The sequence below is a fragment of the Branchiostoma belcheri genome, unplaced genomic scaffold (genome assembly GCF_001625305.1).
Source record: "Branchiostoma belcheri isolate BF01 breed outbred unplaced genomic scaffold, Haploidv18h27 scaffold76, whole genome shotgun sequence".
Lineage (NCBI taxonomy): Eukaryota > Metazoa > Chordata > Leptocardii > Amphioxiformes > Branchiostomatidae > Branchiostoma > Branchiostoma belcheri.
The window spans coordinates 1,290,961-1,308,039 of NW_017804420.1; the positions used below are offsets into that span (position 1 = coordinate 1,290,961).

Consider the following 17,079-nt stretch of genomic DNA (forward strand, 5'->3'; position numbering starts at 1 on the left):
GAGTGAGTATGGTTTGTTTATTAACACGAGACAACACTCCACATGCACACACTTGCACTCACATTTCTCTTTTCTCATTTAACGTTTATTGTAGCCGGCGAAAAATTCTTTAAATTGTATGGTTGAATGCCAAATTGCCCCTAAATTGTTGCTTCAGACCTTTACACTTGAATTCTCCCGCCGAAAAACTTCGTATCTTAGCCGGTCGCATTAATTCCTTAGTCATCCTCTTTGTATCGTATGAATGCCAAATTGCCCCCTTCGGACCTCTACACTTAAATTCTCCTGCCGAAAAACTTCGTACCTTAGCTGGCCGCATGAATTCCTTAGTTATCCTCTTCATATCGTATGAATGCCAAATTGCCTTCAAAATTGTCGCTTTGGACCTTTCTTTACACTTAAATTCTCCTGCAAAAAAACTTGTCTTTGTATTAATTCCACACTAATTCCTTGTTCAGTCCATTTTCCCACAAAAAAAAATTAATTGGCACCCTCACCTGGTTAATTAATTGGATTAAGTTTTCCCGCCAAAAAACTTAGTATATAGAGCACTCTAACCTTGAACTTGCGCCCCCCTCCCCACTCTTCCTGCCTACCTCCCACACTTCTTCCACAACTAAGAGTATGATAGTTACACTGTTCTCTGGACTTCTTCGAACATGTAGTCACCACACTCTGCTACACAAACACTTTGTTGATCGAGTGGAGTTTTTCCACCACTTAGACTTTAGAATAATCTCTCCCTCTCCTGGTCAGTCAATTGCACTGGTATACTGATGTGTCGAAGCATCAATGTCTCCAAAAAGACATCCACCGGGGAGTACACTTAGTGCATTGACCGTCCAGGAGAGCGAGAGATTATTCTAAAGTCTAAGTGGTGGAAAAACTCCACTCGATCAACAAAGTGTTTGTGTAGCAGAGTGTGGTGACTACATGTTCGAAGAAGTCCAGAGAACAGTGTAACTATCATACTCTTAGTTGTGGAAGAAGTGTGGGAGGTGGGCAGGAAGAGTGGGGAGAGGGGCACAAATTCAAGGTTAGAGTGCTCTATATACTAAGTTTTTTGGCGGGAAAACTTAATCCAATTAATTAACCAGGTGAGGGTGCCAATTAATTTTTTGGCGGGGAAAATGGACTGAACAAGGAATTAGTGTGGAATTAATACACAGATAGACAAGTTTTTTGGCAGTAGAATTTAAATGTAAAGAAAGGTCTAAAGCGACAATTTTGGGGGCGACGACAACAATGCACCCGGCTGTAATACCAACTTCAAGATTTTCGGTGGGAGAATTTAAGTGTAAGAGTCCAAAGCGACAATTTTTGGGGCAATTTGGCATTCATAAAATACAAAGAGCAATGACTAAGGAATTAATGCGGCCATTTCAGATACGAAGTTTTTCGGCGAGAGAATTTAAGTGTAAAGGTCCAAAGCGACAATTTTGGGGGCAATTTGGGATTCATTAAGTATCAAGAGGATAACAACGTGGAATTCATCCAGCTGGCTTAGATGCAAAGTTTTTCGGCGGGAGAATTTAAGTGTAAAGGTCTGAAGCAACAATTTAGGGGCAATTTGGCATTCAACCATACAATATGAAGAATTTTCAGTGTTGCTTAACATGAAATTGAAGTCGCCGGCTACAAAAAAAGAGAAATGTGAGTGCATGTGGAGTGTTGTTTCGTGTTCACAAAGAAACCATACTCACACCTCCCCATCTTCTTTCATGCAGCCCTGCCTACAAAGTCTGGTTCTTCCTCCTGCTGCAATCCGGTCTTCAGGTCCACAACTTTAAGACAGAGGAACAAAAGTCACTGTACTGACAACAGCAATTGGCCTTACTAAATCATGACATTACATGTATATCACACAACATGCAAGTTTACGATGATCATCATAGTTAATTTGTAGCTGAATGTTGCATTTAAAGATCCAACGTGCTGCAAAAGGAATCCGTAAAAGTGTGACGTACTGTATTTCAAATGACAAAGTGCAATGTGGAACCAAGGAGGTTATACTGGAGACACTCTAACCTCTTTTGTAGGTCTAATTGTTTAAAGATGTCAAAAGGAGTCTAGAAAAAAGTGTGACATTCTGTGTAATTAAAAGGAGTGCAAGCTTTAGTGACTGGACAAGTGGATTATGTATTAGCATGGGTGTGTTGCTGAGCAAATAAACTATACTCACAAGTGAGTCACAACTGTGCCCGCTGTCTTCATTTCCTTCTGCATCTTCAAGTCAGCTGGTTTCTCCCAGAACAGACAGCCAACCCTCAGGACACACCTAACAATATAAAAGGATAATTAGTGTGATGGAAAAACATCATGCAATTCAACTACCGGTATCCCATTGATTGAATATACTTTCAAGGAGTTAGGCTCTACAAAACTGCTTTTAAACATGTTACAATGTACTTGTAGCATTTTACACGTCAGAGTTCTTAACATACAAGTACATGTGAGGACAGGAATAAGAAATGTAAGTTGTAAAAGTTGCTTGAATACATGTACAATAATTTAGGTTTTTTAAAAGTGTTTAGTAACTGTTACTGGCAGCATGTTATCCCACAGTTCGTAATACATCAAAGAGGAAAGAAAAATTCAAGTTTTTAAGTATTGTCTCACCTGCATGGACAGGTACAAACTCCTGATCTGGTCTGGTTTACACAGAAGTCAACCGTCATCATAGGTTTCTCCCAGTCAGGTCAGGACAGGAACGTCAAACGCATAACTAAGGGTGAAAGGATAATTACTGTAGTATGATGCAAAAACATCTTAGATAACACTGACTAACCACCAAAGATACCGGTAATCATAATGCTTTAATAGATGTAGAAAGTGTTTGGCAATGGAAAGGTATTTTTAAACACATTACTGGTTGTTATGCCTCAGGGTCTGTAACAAATCAGAAATCAGCCACCTAACTACAGACATTAGAAGAGACCTGTCTCAAATAACAAAGTAAATAGTACGTTGAATGCAGAATTCAGATTTTTCTCACCTGAGAGTCATCGTCGGTCTTCAAATCACCTGGTCTGGTCCAATCTTCTCTTGTCAGGTTTATGAAGAATTCACCACTACTGCATCAGTCAGCAGCCACCTAACTATACAGACAGTAGAAGTTACACACTTGTCTCAAATAAGACCAAATAGTTGTAGGTAAAATGCAGAATTGGGATTTTTGTCACCTGATATTCCTCTTCGGTACCTGTCTTCGAATCTTCTGGTCCAATCTGTCTTGTCAGGTTCAGACAGTAGTCTTCACTACTGCATCAGTCAGCAGCCACCTAACTATACAGACATTAGAAGTTACACACTTGTCTCAAGTAAGACCAAGTAATTGTAGGTAAAATGCCATATTGGGATATTCCTCTTCGGTCTTCAAATCATCTGGTCTGGTCCAGTCTGTCTTGTCAGGTTCAGACAAGTTCTCACTACTGCATCAGCCTTTATCTAACCATACATACATTATAAGTTGGACACTTGTCTCAAATTAAAAACCAGCAATGCACACACACACCTTAAATATCTTTCCTTTAAGACAAACACATACCTCGACGAAAACTCTACACGATGACCATAAAAACGGGGATAGAAACAACAATAAGACAAATCAGCCCCCTTCAACTGAAACTTTATGAGGAATACGAAAAAACTCTGTGCAAAATATTTTGAAAACAGGAATTGCTACCTTGACAAGAAAAGCATAGTCATCCGTATTGTTGGCGCCAGAAATACTTGGGTTTGGTCATTACTATTTACTGAATTACTCTAAAAAGGAAACGAACAAGCTTTCATTATAAAAAAAATGATACATTGCATATGATAATGAAGAACGAATTTCAAAGTATGGTCAACTAGACTAATAACTAGTTTTCAAACGTTTTGTATCGTATTCATTTCGGCGCCTTGAAACTTAGAGGACCCCATCTTGTTTACGCAATTTTTTGGTAGGAAAAATAACTAATTATGTACATGGCCACATTCCAACAGGTGTTTTGAACCACGTGGAGATAAAGAGAAAATGGTTTGGTCAATGCAGAATTTCTTTCGACAAATATAACCTCAAAACGCTGAACAACTGACTAAAAAGACATGCGCATACATTTAGCACTCTGCAAGCGCACCACACATTGAAAATGTTGTTGAAAACGCGGCAACTTGATGAAGGACTTTTCTAAGCCTATGAAAAATTATGAACGGTCGCTACCTAATACAGAAATAGTTCATTTCTTACGGAATATGTTGACATGTTCGCACTAGTTGCTAAGGAATAATGTCAGCCAAACAATGTACTGGTTAATACCTGAAACAATGATCGAAGTAGTCTCCATTAGTCCATACCACGCTACTCTCCCCAGCTCTCTCGCCATTTTTGTCTAAAATTCGCCAGGTCAGGAAATCCGCATTTTCTCCTCAAAACATCACCAGAACGGCACAAATCCACAGCGAAAACTCCCAAACATTCTGCTGCACACTTTCTAGGACATTCTACCGACGAAAACGTCTAAAAGTACCTAGAAAGTTGTGAAAAAATCAGCCCAGAGTATTCCCGTCGTACGAAACCGCCATTTTGAAATGACCACGCCAAACTTGTTTTTACACAGGTGTGCAGAACAGCGATGCATAATTAATGTGAAGTTGATAATCTAATTATGATGACCAATGACGGCCCGTTTCGGTGCCAGGCACTTATATGTGTCGAAGAAGGACGATTAGATTATCTCATTACGAAGGATACTAACGTTGATGTCAATCTCGGTTAAAAAAAAATGGGTAAAAATGCAGCTACAGGGCACCTTTAAATTAGTATTTCTATAATCACAAATAAACGTTTTCAAGAATAAGCTGCCCAATTTTCCTATTCATCTATTTTCGTGGTTTATTCCGTGGTAGAATAAACACCTTCCACACACACACAAACCTGTCCTTGGTGCTGAACACCTTCCACACAAAGGTAAACCTGTCCTTGGTGCTGAACACCTTCCACACACAGGTAAACCTGTCCTTATAAGCCTTGTACATTTTCAAACCGTATGTATACATTTAGAAAATTGCAATTACTAGAAATCAGGGCTTGAAACAGATTTTTCTGCTTATTTATAGAAATAATGATAGAAAAAGTTGGTCTTAAATGATGACAAGAAATACGAAAGAAGCATTAGAATCACACACTGTTTTAATTAATCAAAAAAGGCAATTCAAACGTCAATCTGTGGCAATAACAAGTATTCAAGTCTGTGCTTTAAATGAGTTCCAGATACTAATACATACATGGCAGCTCCTACCAACACAGCAATCTGCTCCATAACTTCTATAGGATTTTTGTGACTGAATCTTCATTATTAACTATTGACTATTTGCAGCTGCAATTCTTTTCCACTCACATTTACACAATGCTTGCCCAAAGATCTAAAACTTCCATCAAAACCAGTGTCCTTTACAATGTTGCTTCACTATGGACTCATGAAACACATTGTACATTGTACACAGGGGCTTCTATACTTCTGTCTCTACATCTTGAGAATTTGTCCAATTTTGCAGTTTCTCGTATGCTAACATTTTTCTGCACACACATCTACATTGCAAGTACACTTTGCAAATAGCACCTACACAGATACACTTCTTTATACAGTCAGTACAGTCGTATTTACACCTTAAGCTTACAGCACAGGTGAACAGCATAGACTTAACCCTCTTCCTGCCATATTGTTCTGTAGCAGATGCAACTCTGATGCCAGAAGGCTGTCTCTGCAGGAAGAAGGTTAAGGGTCTAAGCTAGTCCACCACATCTAAAGCTATCAATAATAGCAGTACCTCTCAATATTCTATACACCACAGCAAGCTCCTTGTGCTTAAATTACCATAAAATTTATCTAAATTGTTTCTATGATTCTTCCCATTCACACTATTATGTACATAGCATATCTATCATTTGCAAACTAACTTAAAGGTGCTGTGCTACAATATACATGTGCGCATGAACCTAGCAATAATAGCAGGTACTGACGGGATGGCACCTGTCGTGTATCAGTTTTTCCTCATGCCACAGAACAAAGACAGTGTCGTTATTCTGTGGGTAGCAAATTAAACATAAACGACATTGATCAAAGGCTGTCCCAATTAAAATTAAAAACTTGTGTCATGGAAAATTCATAAAACTTTTTCATAAATCAGCTTATGTGTGTCTCCTTACACAATTGTATAAATGAGACACAAGAACAACACGACAACTACAAGTCCCAGTCATGACATTAAAATCCTACACTATCCATCAAATACATACAACTATCTTCTGGCATAACACAAAATAGAATTAAAGTTTACCCTGAAGGCAATGCTCCTAAACAAGTTAAAAACATAAAGTAAAACATAAAATCTTGGCGAGTGTTTCATAATTGTTACAGATTCAATTGTCTTCCTCATATCATTGCACATATCTAGTACAGTGTAGTAAAGTTTATACATGTATTTAAGTAAGGCAAGCTTTTTAAGTAGAAGTTGATGCATAGCTCACTGCAGACTACTACATGTACCTCCATCATAATGCTACAATGTGACAAACCTTACTTGTGCATGTTCACATACCAATGTAGCATTTGATTATTTCAATGAGAAAAGTACATGTAAATTGGCTTTAGCAGCACTTAAGACACAACATTAAACAATTTGTTTGACAACCAGGTTTACTTCTGTACCTGGCTTCAACTGGATATCAGTGTGTACTGCCTTTGTAACTCTGAATGTAGTCTATTTTGAAAGCTTTACGTCTTGTCATCAATGTTTTATTTCCAAGTCGGACATGTAATTATGTTACCCTGGTGCAAATGACACTTTCAAGTTTTAAGTCACTTTCAAGTTTTTAAAATCACTTTCAAGTTTGAAAAATCACTTTAAGGTTTTGAAGTCACTTTGAAGTTTGAAATCACTTTTGATTATGAAGTCACTTGCAAGTTGTGAATTGCTTGCAAGTTTGAATTGTTTCTTTGTTGAATTATTTCTCACTATTCCTGATATTTGGATCTTGAACCACGTATTGTTATCTCAGAAAGGTCCCGAGAAGAAATATCATGAAGTCCTGATTTACCTCATCAACTCTATCATCAAGTGCATATCTTGTTGGGACTGTGTTAAAAAGGCCTTGAGCATTCTGAAACACTGTTTGTACAGAAAATTGGTCAATTTTTGTAATATTATAGAGGCTCCTGTTACATACAATCAACAACATGTAGTATGGATCAGAATCAGTCATTGTTGCCCGGAAAAATGTGACGGTCACCAAAACATCGGATGTGAAAACTCCTTGGTGGTAATAAAGAGCCTTTTTATCCAACAATGAAATCTGTATAAAATTGCAGCCAGATTTGATAACATTTAGCACATCTATGGTCTAGCCTGCTGACTAAAACCCGTGCTCAATAGTCCAAGCTAACTGACCGATTATTATCGTATGACAAAAATGTCTGACAGGACTTTTGAGACTGGAATGGACTGTTCTTAAGTAAGGCAGCAGAAGTATGCCTACCTCAAAAGTACTGTCAGATGTACTGTTACAGTAGTTATATTTAGCACCATGTTTTTGTAGCCCGACTAAATTGCTCTCCTAGCAGCTGGCTTGCCCAAGAGTTGGGGAGGACGGCAGCCAGCCAGAGCTTGTGTAAACACAGGCTACATGTTTTCATTCAAGTGTCCAAAATCTGTCAGAATCAGTTCTTCCATTCCTGATGAAAGTGCATTCTGTACAAGATCACTGAAGCAGTATGTGCAATATTCCTTACTACTACATTATATATAAACATGGAAAAAAACATCTGTAACTTGGTTGTACATAAAGTTTTTCCAGTGAGATGTCAAAACAATAAAAAGTATTTTCATTCAGCACTTTGTATCTAGTGAATTGCTTTTGAAGATTTGTACCAAATACCAACAACAGGAGGTTTAAATCTATTTCAACCTGCTTGCAAATGCACAACAAAACTACAGCTTTTCTACCACCAGTCCTGTTAGACATTTAAGAAGAAACTATGCTTATCAATTACCAAAATTTCTATTCAGAGTAGCAAGATCTCACTAGGCACTAAGTATCTTTTTCAATCAAAACTGCAAGGGAAACTTCATTTGCAAAGTCTTCCTTACATTCCTTGCAAAAAGTAGCCAAGTCAGAATTCAGCTTGCGGTGCATTCTTTGACTCACACATTTAAAAGCCTGCCAAAAAGCTGGCAATAACTAACGAGAAGCTTTTGTACAGAACAGTCATGCCTGAAAGCGTTTGGTTCATAAGTTGACAGTTAGACAGCAGTGTCTCTATTGGCAGGTGCATCAGTGTCATCAACCCCTCCCCAGGTCCCATAAGGTGCCGTTTTTATCTGGTCGATTTCATCTTCTATTCTGTTGATGTAGATGTACGACAGCAAGATCCCAAGAAGCTGAAAAACAAGACAGAAGAGAAATTATTTTGTTATTCATCATCATGTCTTCAAGTTTATTTCCCTTTAATCTCCTTGATTTGGCATCGTTTTTTTCTGGCTGTTGTTAGAGTGTACGGGCATCACTATCAGGGAAGGATGGTACCTTTGCAGGCTGGACTGCCTGAGAGGCTGTGGATTAGTGTGGATTTATGGATTAGTGTGGATTAATGGATTGGTGTGGATTAATGGATTAGAGTGGATTAATGGATAAGAGTGGATTAAGATACATGTAGATCAACCTGGCATTTTTGAACTTAAGATGTAGATTGTTAAAAGAAGGCACAATTTTCAAAGATTTAAGTCGAACGAAGTCACTGCATCACCAAATTAAAGTTTGAATGAACTTGTCAATGATTTTGTGAAGCTGTCTTTTCTGTTCTGTTCTATTAAGTGTCACATTGAAGTAAGGAACTCAAGAATAAACAAGGAAAAGTCACTTACAATAGGGAGGTTATTTACTTCTTATTTAGAAATGTGTAGCCTACTTTGACTGCGATGATTGACAATCATGTCTGGTGAATCATTGTGAACACTGATCAGGGCAAATATTAAGAACAAGCAAAAAGAGTTAAAGGAAGGACTAAGTCAGCATTTATGAGGAAAATTTGACAGACTTCAAATGAAGTGGAAAGCAACCAATCAGCAAAGTTTCCACTGCAAAATCTTTGAATTAAAGACAGTTGATCAGAATCACACTGCACGGCAAACTTGTCTGGTGGGCGTCCACCTATAGTTTTTTTTTGCCTACTTTTCACAAAGTGCTCTCAGCTTCAGAATGTGGCACTGGTTGAAAGCCATACGCTGAACCATCTGGACGATCGAAGTACCATCTCTTGTTTTTCTCTTCCTCCACAATGCTTGTTACGTTTCGAATATGAATCCCAGCAAATATTATGCCCAGGATCTAAGGGAAATGAAGTCGTGAAAAATTTTTAGATGTCCACATCAAGGTTTGTACGTTTTTCTGAGATTGAAGGACAGTACTTTGTATTATCCATTGAAATTACAATGATCATGAAGTTCCTAAAAATATCATGGATGACATCCCTGCACATGTAAAGTAGATGGTGCCGGCTTGTGGTATTATCATGGCCATACTTGAAGGCAAGTTTGATTATACCTTACATTTGACATCCATTACGATTTTTTTGAACAGCCAAAGGGAAAATCATCCAACACTCACCAAATATTACAGAAAAGCTGTAATGCATAATGGATTTGGATTCCTCAAAAATTAAGATCGCAAGTCTTTTCAGTACAAATCTTTAAGTTGCAGTGATGTCATATAGTTAAAACTTTTACTTCTTTGTTTGGGGGACTTTATTTTATGGTGTTTAGATTTGATGGTGGTGGGTACATGGATGACATTACTGAGAGAAAATATGCATTGTTAGTGTTGTGGTGATTTTATAGTGGTGAAAGGTGACCATGAAAACTGTGTACACAAACAATTGTGAACATTCCAAGATAGTTAATACATGACAATTTAAAAAAGTCACTTCTCCGTGATAAAAAGTGCAACAGACTGATCCCCTAGCCAGAGTCCTTAGCAGGCTCTATATAAGGTTCTTTTATTGTTACAACCAGTGGGTTTATATGTCGGATGTTTTGCTTCAATCTGCAATATTACGACTGAGGTCCCAACTTGAAACTGAAACTTATTGTTACTGTACTTATGTGTACATATTACCCATTGTTTGGGACCTCATTTGTAACATTGCTGCAGTGACACTATAGCTCCAGTACAAATCAGAACCAGTCATTGTTGCCCTGAAGAAGGTGACAGATAGTCATGAAAATGTTGGATGTGAAAACCCACTGGTTGTTGGAATAAAGAACCTTCTCTTGGTGACCTGATGAAATTATTCACTGTAAAATGTGCACCCCACAGTTCTAACAACATTCAGGAGACAAAACAATTAGTGACAATAAATTAAAGACTTTTGTGCTGCCACCATCACCAAGATAAAATCTGAGGCCAAATTTCCTACACTATATGGCAGTGTCCATCATGGCGCGATCCACGTCATCTCCACCTGTTAGGGCAATCTTGGCAATCTCTTCTTCTATCCTGTCTATATATATCCAGGCCAACAGAATACCTAAACACTATGGATGAAGAAGAATGTTGCAAGAAATTAATGTGAAAGATGTATGAATAAATCTTTTTGTGTCATAATGTTTTGCTGCAAGTTTTTACTTATTAGTCTTTCAAAAGCATACCCTCGATTCCTTTACTTACTTACATAGACTTGTTGCAACTTACAGATATAGAAACCTACAATATTCTAAATGCTTACATTAAAAAGAGTATGCTATCTGTTACATGTATTTAGATTAAGGCAGACACCATCTAACACCAACCATACCTGGGGCAGGAGTAGCCCAATGCAGAGCCCAGCGAAAATGTCGAAGTTGTCCTCAAACCAGATAAGAACGGCATCCGTGCAGCCACGAATATACACTATATCCACAAGCTCCAGACGCTACAGGGACACAAAAGTACTATGTAACTAGAGAGGTACATGTAACATTTGCAAAGCAAATATGTAATGTTTACCTTCACATGGGGACAGTCTAGCCTAACAAACTACTGCTCTGTTGTTTATCCTTACTCAAACACATTGCCATTTAAAAAAAATAAATATATGTGGTGAGCAGCCCCTGCAACTGTCCTGAAACTTGCTACATAATGTAATTCAACAGCACAGGGTGTCTGCTACAGTACCAGTTATCATGGCAACAGCCTTCTGGTCCAGGTCATTGATCTCATTTGTTTGGAGAAAAAGAGGAAGAGAAAAAGAAGAAGCAGAGCTAAAAACAAGATGTTTCTGTGAAGGTTAACATAACAAACCCTGGAAAAAGGAACTTCATTTTTACCTCATCTAATGCTGTATAATATTTGTTACCTAGTTGTAAAAAACATGTAACTATGAATAATACAATATTGTGGCTATGTTTTGCTGTTCTAAAAAATTGATAGTGGCAGTGGTGTTTCCTATCCACTGTAGGCACAAGAAATTAGTAAACAGAAACACCTACAAGTGGTCCCAAGATTCTGCCCTGGGGACTCACCTCATACACCCTGACTCCATACCCACACTGGGTGTTCACCACACCTCCATCAGTCGGATTCTGCGGAAGATACCATCAAGAAGGTTAGGACTGAAATATGGTATACTAGTAACAATGTAATACAAATTTGTTAAAACATGATAAACGTATATTCTGGCTTACCGCGCGCCGGTCACAGCAGGTATGTGGGACGCCGCAGGAGGCAGGACCAGGGGAAGCACAACGGAAGTAGTCGTTCTTCTCCCAGTCCTCGTAATCCACGCCGCCACAGCAGTAGAACTACACGGAACAAACAACAACAACTGAGTAAATATTTGTCGGCTAGAAAGTCCACCACAGTACGAACTTTGGATGGTTAAGGAAATGCTCCTTTTCAGTCAGGGCTCAAAATACCTTTTTCAGCAAACCTGCACTGGTGCAGGCAACATTAAAATTTACCTGCACTAGACAGGGTTTTACCTGCATTACAGTTTCTTTGCCTTTTAGTTGATAAAGAAATCGAAATGTTTTGAAAAAAAAGTTTTCTAGTAGCTCCATTTCAATTTAAGTTTTTTTGCTGTCTTCGAAGATGCTACTTTGAAGAATGCAATGTATTTAGCACTTTTTGACCAGCGCTAGTCATATGTCCCCTCGTGTCTTGTTTTGTCATGGCCCAGTACAGTACAGCAGTTAGGTTAGGTACAGCTAGACATCTTTAAACTCTTGTTTACATATTAAACTATAGCATACAGCTAGAGCAAAGAGCCATATTGCTTACCCTTTCTTGTACCCAATCCATTGTGTTCTTGAAATCCAAGTCTGCAAAGTAGCTCTTCACACCTTTGGACACTTGTTCATTGATGAAGTTCTTTGCCTGAAAGAAACACACCACATGACACGAGATGTAACTTATCTTTTAACTCCTTTTCCTTGATGTTACATCATTCCTATCTTTAGAATCAGAAATAATACACATATAAAAGTAAAAAGTACCTGGTCCTTGAAGGCAAAAGCGACCAGCCCCACAATCAGCTGCAGCAAGAGTCCAGTTATCATCAGCCCGATGAACTACAGAAGGTACAGAGTGTTTCAACATGAGTCTCTAGGATCTTTTTTCAGACTTAGTAGTGTATTAGTACACGTCACCTGTAAAAATGACTCAGAATGACAGTGAAGAATGTAACTGTGATAATCCAACAATGATATGTTGCTATGAATCACCATATAACAGGGTCATGATATCCAATATATACCTCTTGACACTAAGTCAAAATAAGAATTTACAGGAAACCGAGAATGGTGGAGAAAACTGGTTATAGATCTTGTGGTACTACAACAACAGTCAAGTGACTCTAGCCTGGTTACCAGACCTATTACACTATAGCTCTCAAGTCCTACTATTTGCGGAAAGGATGTAGGACTCAGGAGCTGTAATAGGTCTGGTAACCAGGCTAATAATAGTCAAACAATTAGACCAAGGGATAGATGAGATGAAATTTCAAGGCCTGAATGTACATGTAAATAAAAGATATTTAAAACTTACAATTTTGAGAATGATGAGGTTGTCCCTGAGAGCTCCAGCCATCCCGAGGAAGGTTACGATGAACACGACGAGTCCCGCCGCGATGAGCGCCGCGGCCGGGCTGACCAGGAACGTGTTCATGGAGCCCAGGTCTCTTCTCACCACCTCAGCAAATATGCCAAGGCCCATGATAGCTGCACTGACAAGCTGAAACAACATATGGAAAGTTTGAAACCCTGGATAAGTATCTAGAGTTTTTTTTTTACTGTAGTTTTCAAACAACAGTGTAGATCAATTTCTGTTACTCTCTTAGAAAGCCAAATATTTTCTACAGCTAAAAGTCCTCTGCACTAGTAATCAGGGCTCAAAATACCCAAAGCATCATTCAAAATGCATGTGACATTCAAGATTTGCATGTAAAAATATTCTGAACTTGCAATTTTGTATGTTGAAAATACTGACATATCATGTTTGCACTTCGTATCTCCAAAGTCTGATGCTGCAAGTTACATCACAGCAGCGGCCATATTGTGTACCAGGTTGAATATCCTGAGAACAAGTGGCTCTTGTTCCATAAAATTGCAGGTAAAATTTTTGTGAGATATGCAATTTTACATGTTGCCAAAAAAGGATTTCGAGCCCTGGTCATAGAGTTCTGACTTTTGAAGGGAGCAGCTTGTCCCTAACACTGGCATTACATGCTCAGCATGCAAGATTACACAGTTCTATTCTGGTACAACAACCTAGGGTGAACTCAGTATTGTGTGACACACAAAAGGGACTTTTCCTGATTCTGTTGAAAACCTGATCGACTACTGACTGTGTCTCCTTTGTCATGTCTTCTCCATTTCATAATTTCAAAGATAGAATATTAGTCTCTTTGATAAAGTATGATTTGGTTCTTTTAAATAAAATTAGTTTGGGGCAAACTTAAATTCAAGGGATACACTCCCACTTGGAACACATGGCATTTGTGATATGTTGTTGTCCTATGTTAAGTTTCACATACATTGCAGATGTAGATATAAAAGTTCACCTTGAATAGTCTGTGCAAGGCGGCTTGGTCTATGCCACACAAGGTTTTACGACCAAATGCTGCATACCTATTGCCACCCACCTGTCCTGCTTAGGACATGGTAAACGACCGGATGTTGCATACTTGAGACCATACAGGTAGAACCACCCACCTACACACAGTGACACCTGTCCTGGGGCGGTCATGGTCCAGCAAACTTGACATGATCAACATGTACTACACATGCACAGCTTTGTTTCAGTACCATTCAGGAGCTATTACTATATGTTGATGAATTAAATATAATGTACCCACATGCAGTAAGTTTGATGGTCAGTTTAAGGTGGACATAAGCTGACATACAGCATTACTTTGACCACACCTCAGTCATCAACTTCAGGTGTGGGGGTGGATTGCCATTCTTCATGGTTTGAGCTTAGTTATGCTTTCAATAATACTTCAGGCTATAGTGTAAGACATACCATTGTGTTCCTAGACCATGTCAATTTACTTAAAATCAAAGTCCTAGGTCATTTTAGTGAGAAAAAAAAGAGTATTGGATAAAAAAAAACTTAAATCTGATTAAATTCACCCCTAGATCCTGTGTGAGTAGTCACGTTGCATATAGTAGGTATAAACTTTTACATCAGACCTGATTTTTAGGTTGATATTCCAACTTAATTAGATTAAAAATACTGAACTTAAAATTGCTTAAGGCTTTTTGGCATTAAATGTGGAATATTCAAAATCTTTTGGCATGCATACAAGTTCTTGGCTATACTAAAATCATAGAGGTAGCTCTGTATGACATACAGGCCAGCATGGGTCATTAATCAGAAGAAAATGGATCAGATAACTGATAAGGGACTGGCAATATTTCAACTTCAGATTCGTACTATACCATATGTAATTCTATCACACACTTTATCTATTTTCCTCTCATGATCTATATATCTATCTATGTCTTTTAAGCCTTTACCTATAGTCCAACTCAATTTGATACCTAAATTTTTTATTTCACATAATAATTATGTCTTCGTCACCCCTGATCCGATCTCAGTATTGATATTACATCAGAATTTTTCAGATTTTACAATTGCCCAAAGTCAACCTCAACCTGACAAACAAAACTGGAAAGGTAAGAATGAGTCATAATATAATTCAGTTTACAGTCCTGGGACTTTCTGAGCATCACAGGGGAAAACCCTGACCATGGCCCTGAATGACTCACTGCAAATTATGTATGTAAGAAAATGTACAACCTGGTAGGGATGTGTTCTGTCTTAGAAATACGTACCCGCAGTCTGCATTTCGAGAAGCACTAAGTCTTGTTTCTGGGCTTAGCACTACGTCATTTCACAAGAAGGCAGTTTCATTTTTGAGTACTCAGTATTTGAGTGCGTGGGCTGACTTTATCAAATTACCTGGCTTTGCTCAGCAGTTTGGGCGGCCATAACGCCAAACGTAGCATAAACTATCGTCCTACTCCTAGGAAAACTAATAGGACATTATACTGCTATCCTGAAGTACTAACATGTACTTCATGTTTCACTGTGAGACAATCGTCAAATACAAACAGCCCAAGTAAACAAGAAACGCCGAGAACATGGCCTAAACCACCTAACACATAATTGTCATGTTTAGAGTGGTTAACCCTAAATGTTTCCAGACGTGTGATAAGATCTCTCGACAAACTGAGGAGACAAGGCACAAGGTACGGCACCACGAGACTACAGAGATCCCGAACAAGTGATTAAAGACAAGAGGGAGTGTGAAAAATTTCGAGCAGACAACATTTTCGAGTGTTTTGAACCTGCTAGAGTCAAGAGTCCCGCTGCGAGATTTGACTACAAGTGCAGTCACGAAACTCATAGGTTTGCGATAATATACGTCGTTGTACCGGCAAAACTACGAAGGCATAATGTACCTACAACCTTTACTTACCCAGAAGAAGATGCTGGCGATGATCAGAAGGTATTTGACGACCTGATAACTCAGGTACTCGTTACATTTACTATTACAACCGTCGCAGCACGCCATTTTGACAAATTCTGTTCCTGGGATAGTGAGACCGCAGCGATACGCAATGTGAGCACAGGTGGCGCAAAAACATTACGTCGCCCAGTTAGCTCTATATATGTGCTCTAGACACAATGGATATCACATTCGCCATCGGAAAAATAATTTTGTGTGCTGTTTGATCTATGGCGCTGATAAATATTTTAAATGGTCCAATACCGAAAACATCAGGTATAATTTCCATATGATACAATATCATTGCGTTGTGATGCGAGCAAATTGTTTAAAAGGCCATTGACCCAATTTCTATACATACACATATTTTGTTTTTGTGCAATAAATCAGGACAAAGATAACACAAACACCGAAAGAAACTATGGCATAAGCTAACTAAACGTTCACCTCTGCCTGCAAGAGGACTTATGGCTAACAAGCTACATACAGTGCAAAGAAAAATTGTAATACCAGTATGCTATCATCTTCCAAACATTGAAGGGTGTGGTCACTTTGCATGTCCCTGCCATTGATTTGTCAAGCCTGTATCTCAGCAACATTCCCAAACTACCAGATATGGATATCTTCCAGTGCGGCAACTGTTACATTTCAAAGCTGACATGAAGCTGCAACAGATCAGCTTCTTGCCCTCCTTTAATATCTGCAATACCGTAAATCATAAAATATTGGCTGTGGTTTAATGTTTAGTTTTTCTCAACAGCCTGTTTCCACAATAATATTCTGTCTTGCATTGTGTTACTACGGTAACTTAAAACACTGCAGATTCACCTCCTTTTACTGCAAAAGAAATTCACAGTACATACTGTGTGTGTGCATGATACAAAAGTATACAATTATGATTATCTCTTCAGTCATTGTACATGTCAGAAGATATGATGTTAGATTTTGATTGGAAGATTATATGTTACAGGAAAGGTTCTCAGATTACATCAGACCCTCATAGAAAGTCCTTTCGAATTGATTAATAACAGAGATGACAATTCTCATTCTT

General features: G+C 38.4%; 1 protein-coding gene across 3 annotated transcripts; it reads right to left on the minus strand.

Moving 5' to 3' along the window:
- Positions 1 to 6,938: 6,938 nt before the first annotated feature.
- Positions 6,939 to 16,129, minus strand: LOC109485502 (tetraspanin-15-like). Of its 3 annotated transcripts, none has more exons than XM_019789185.1 (9): positions 15,999 to 16,129; positions 13,061 to 13,246; positions 12,511 to 12,585; positions 12,296 to 12,391; positions 11,701 to 11,817; positions 11,539 to 11,598; positions 10,833 to 10,949; positions 9,212 to 9,367; positions 8,303 to 8,421 (listed from the first exon to the last, which is right to left on the minus strand). In XM_019789185.1, exons 1-8 carry the CDS (start codon positions 16,092 to 16,094, stop codon positions 9,215 to 9,217), a joined length of 900 nt encoding a protein of 299 aa, XP_019644744.1. In that variant the 5' UTR covers positions 16,095 to 16,129; the 3' UTR covers positions 8,303 to 8,421; positions 9,212 to 9,214. The 3 variants fall into 3 exon arrangements, with proteins under 3 accessions (XP_019644745.1, XP_019644744.1, XP_019644746.1); XM_019789187.1 differs by lacking the exon at positions 9,212 to 9,367 and adding an exon at positions 10,455 to 10,572 and having other exon boundaries at positions 8,318 to 8,421; XM_019789186.1 differs by lacking the exon at positions 9,212 to 9,367 and having other exon boundaries at positions 6,939 to 8,421.
- Between the last annotated feature and the right edge of the window lie 950 nt (positions 16,130 to 17,079).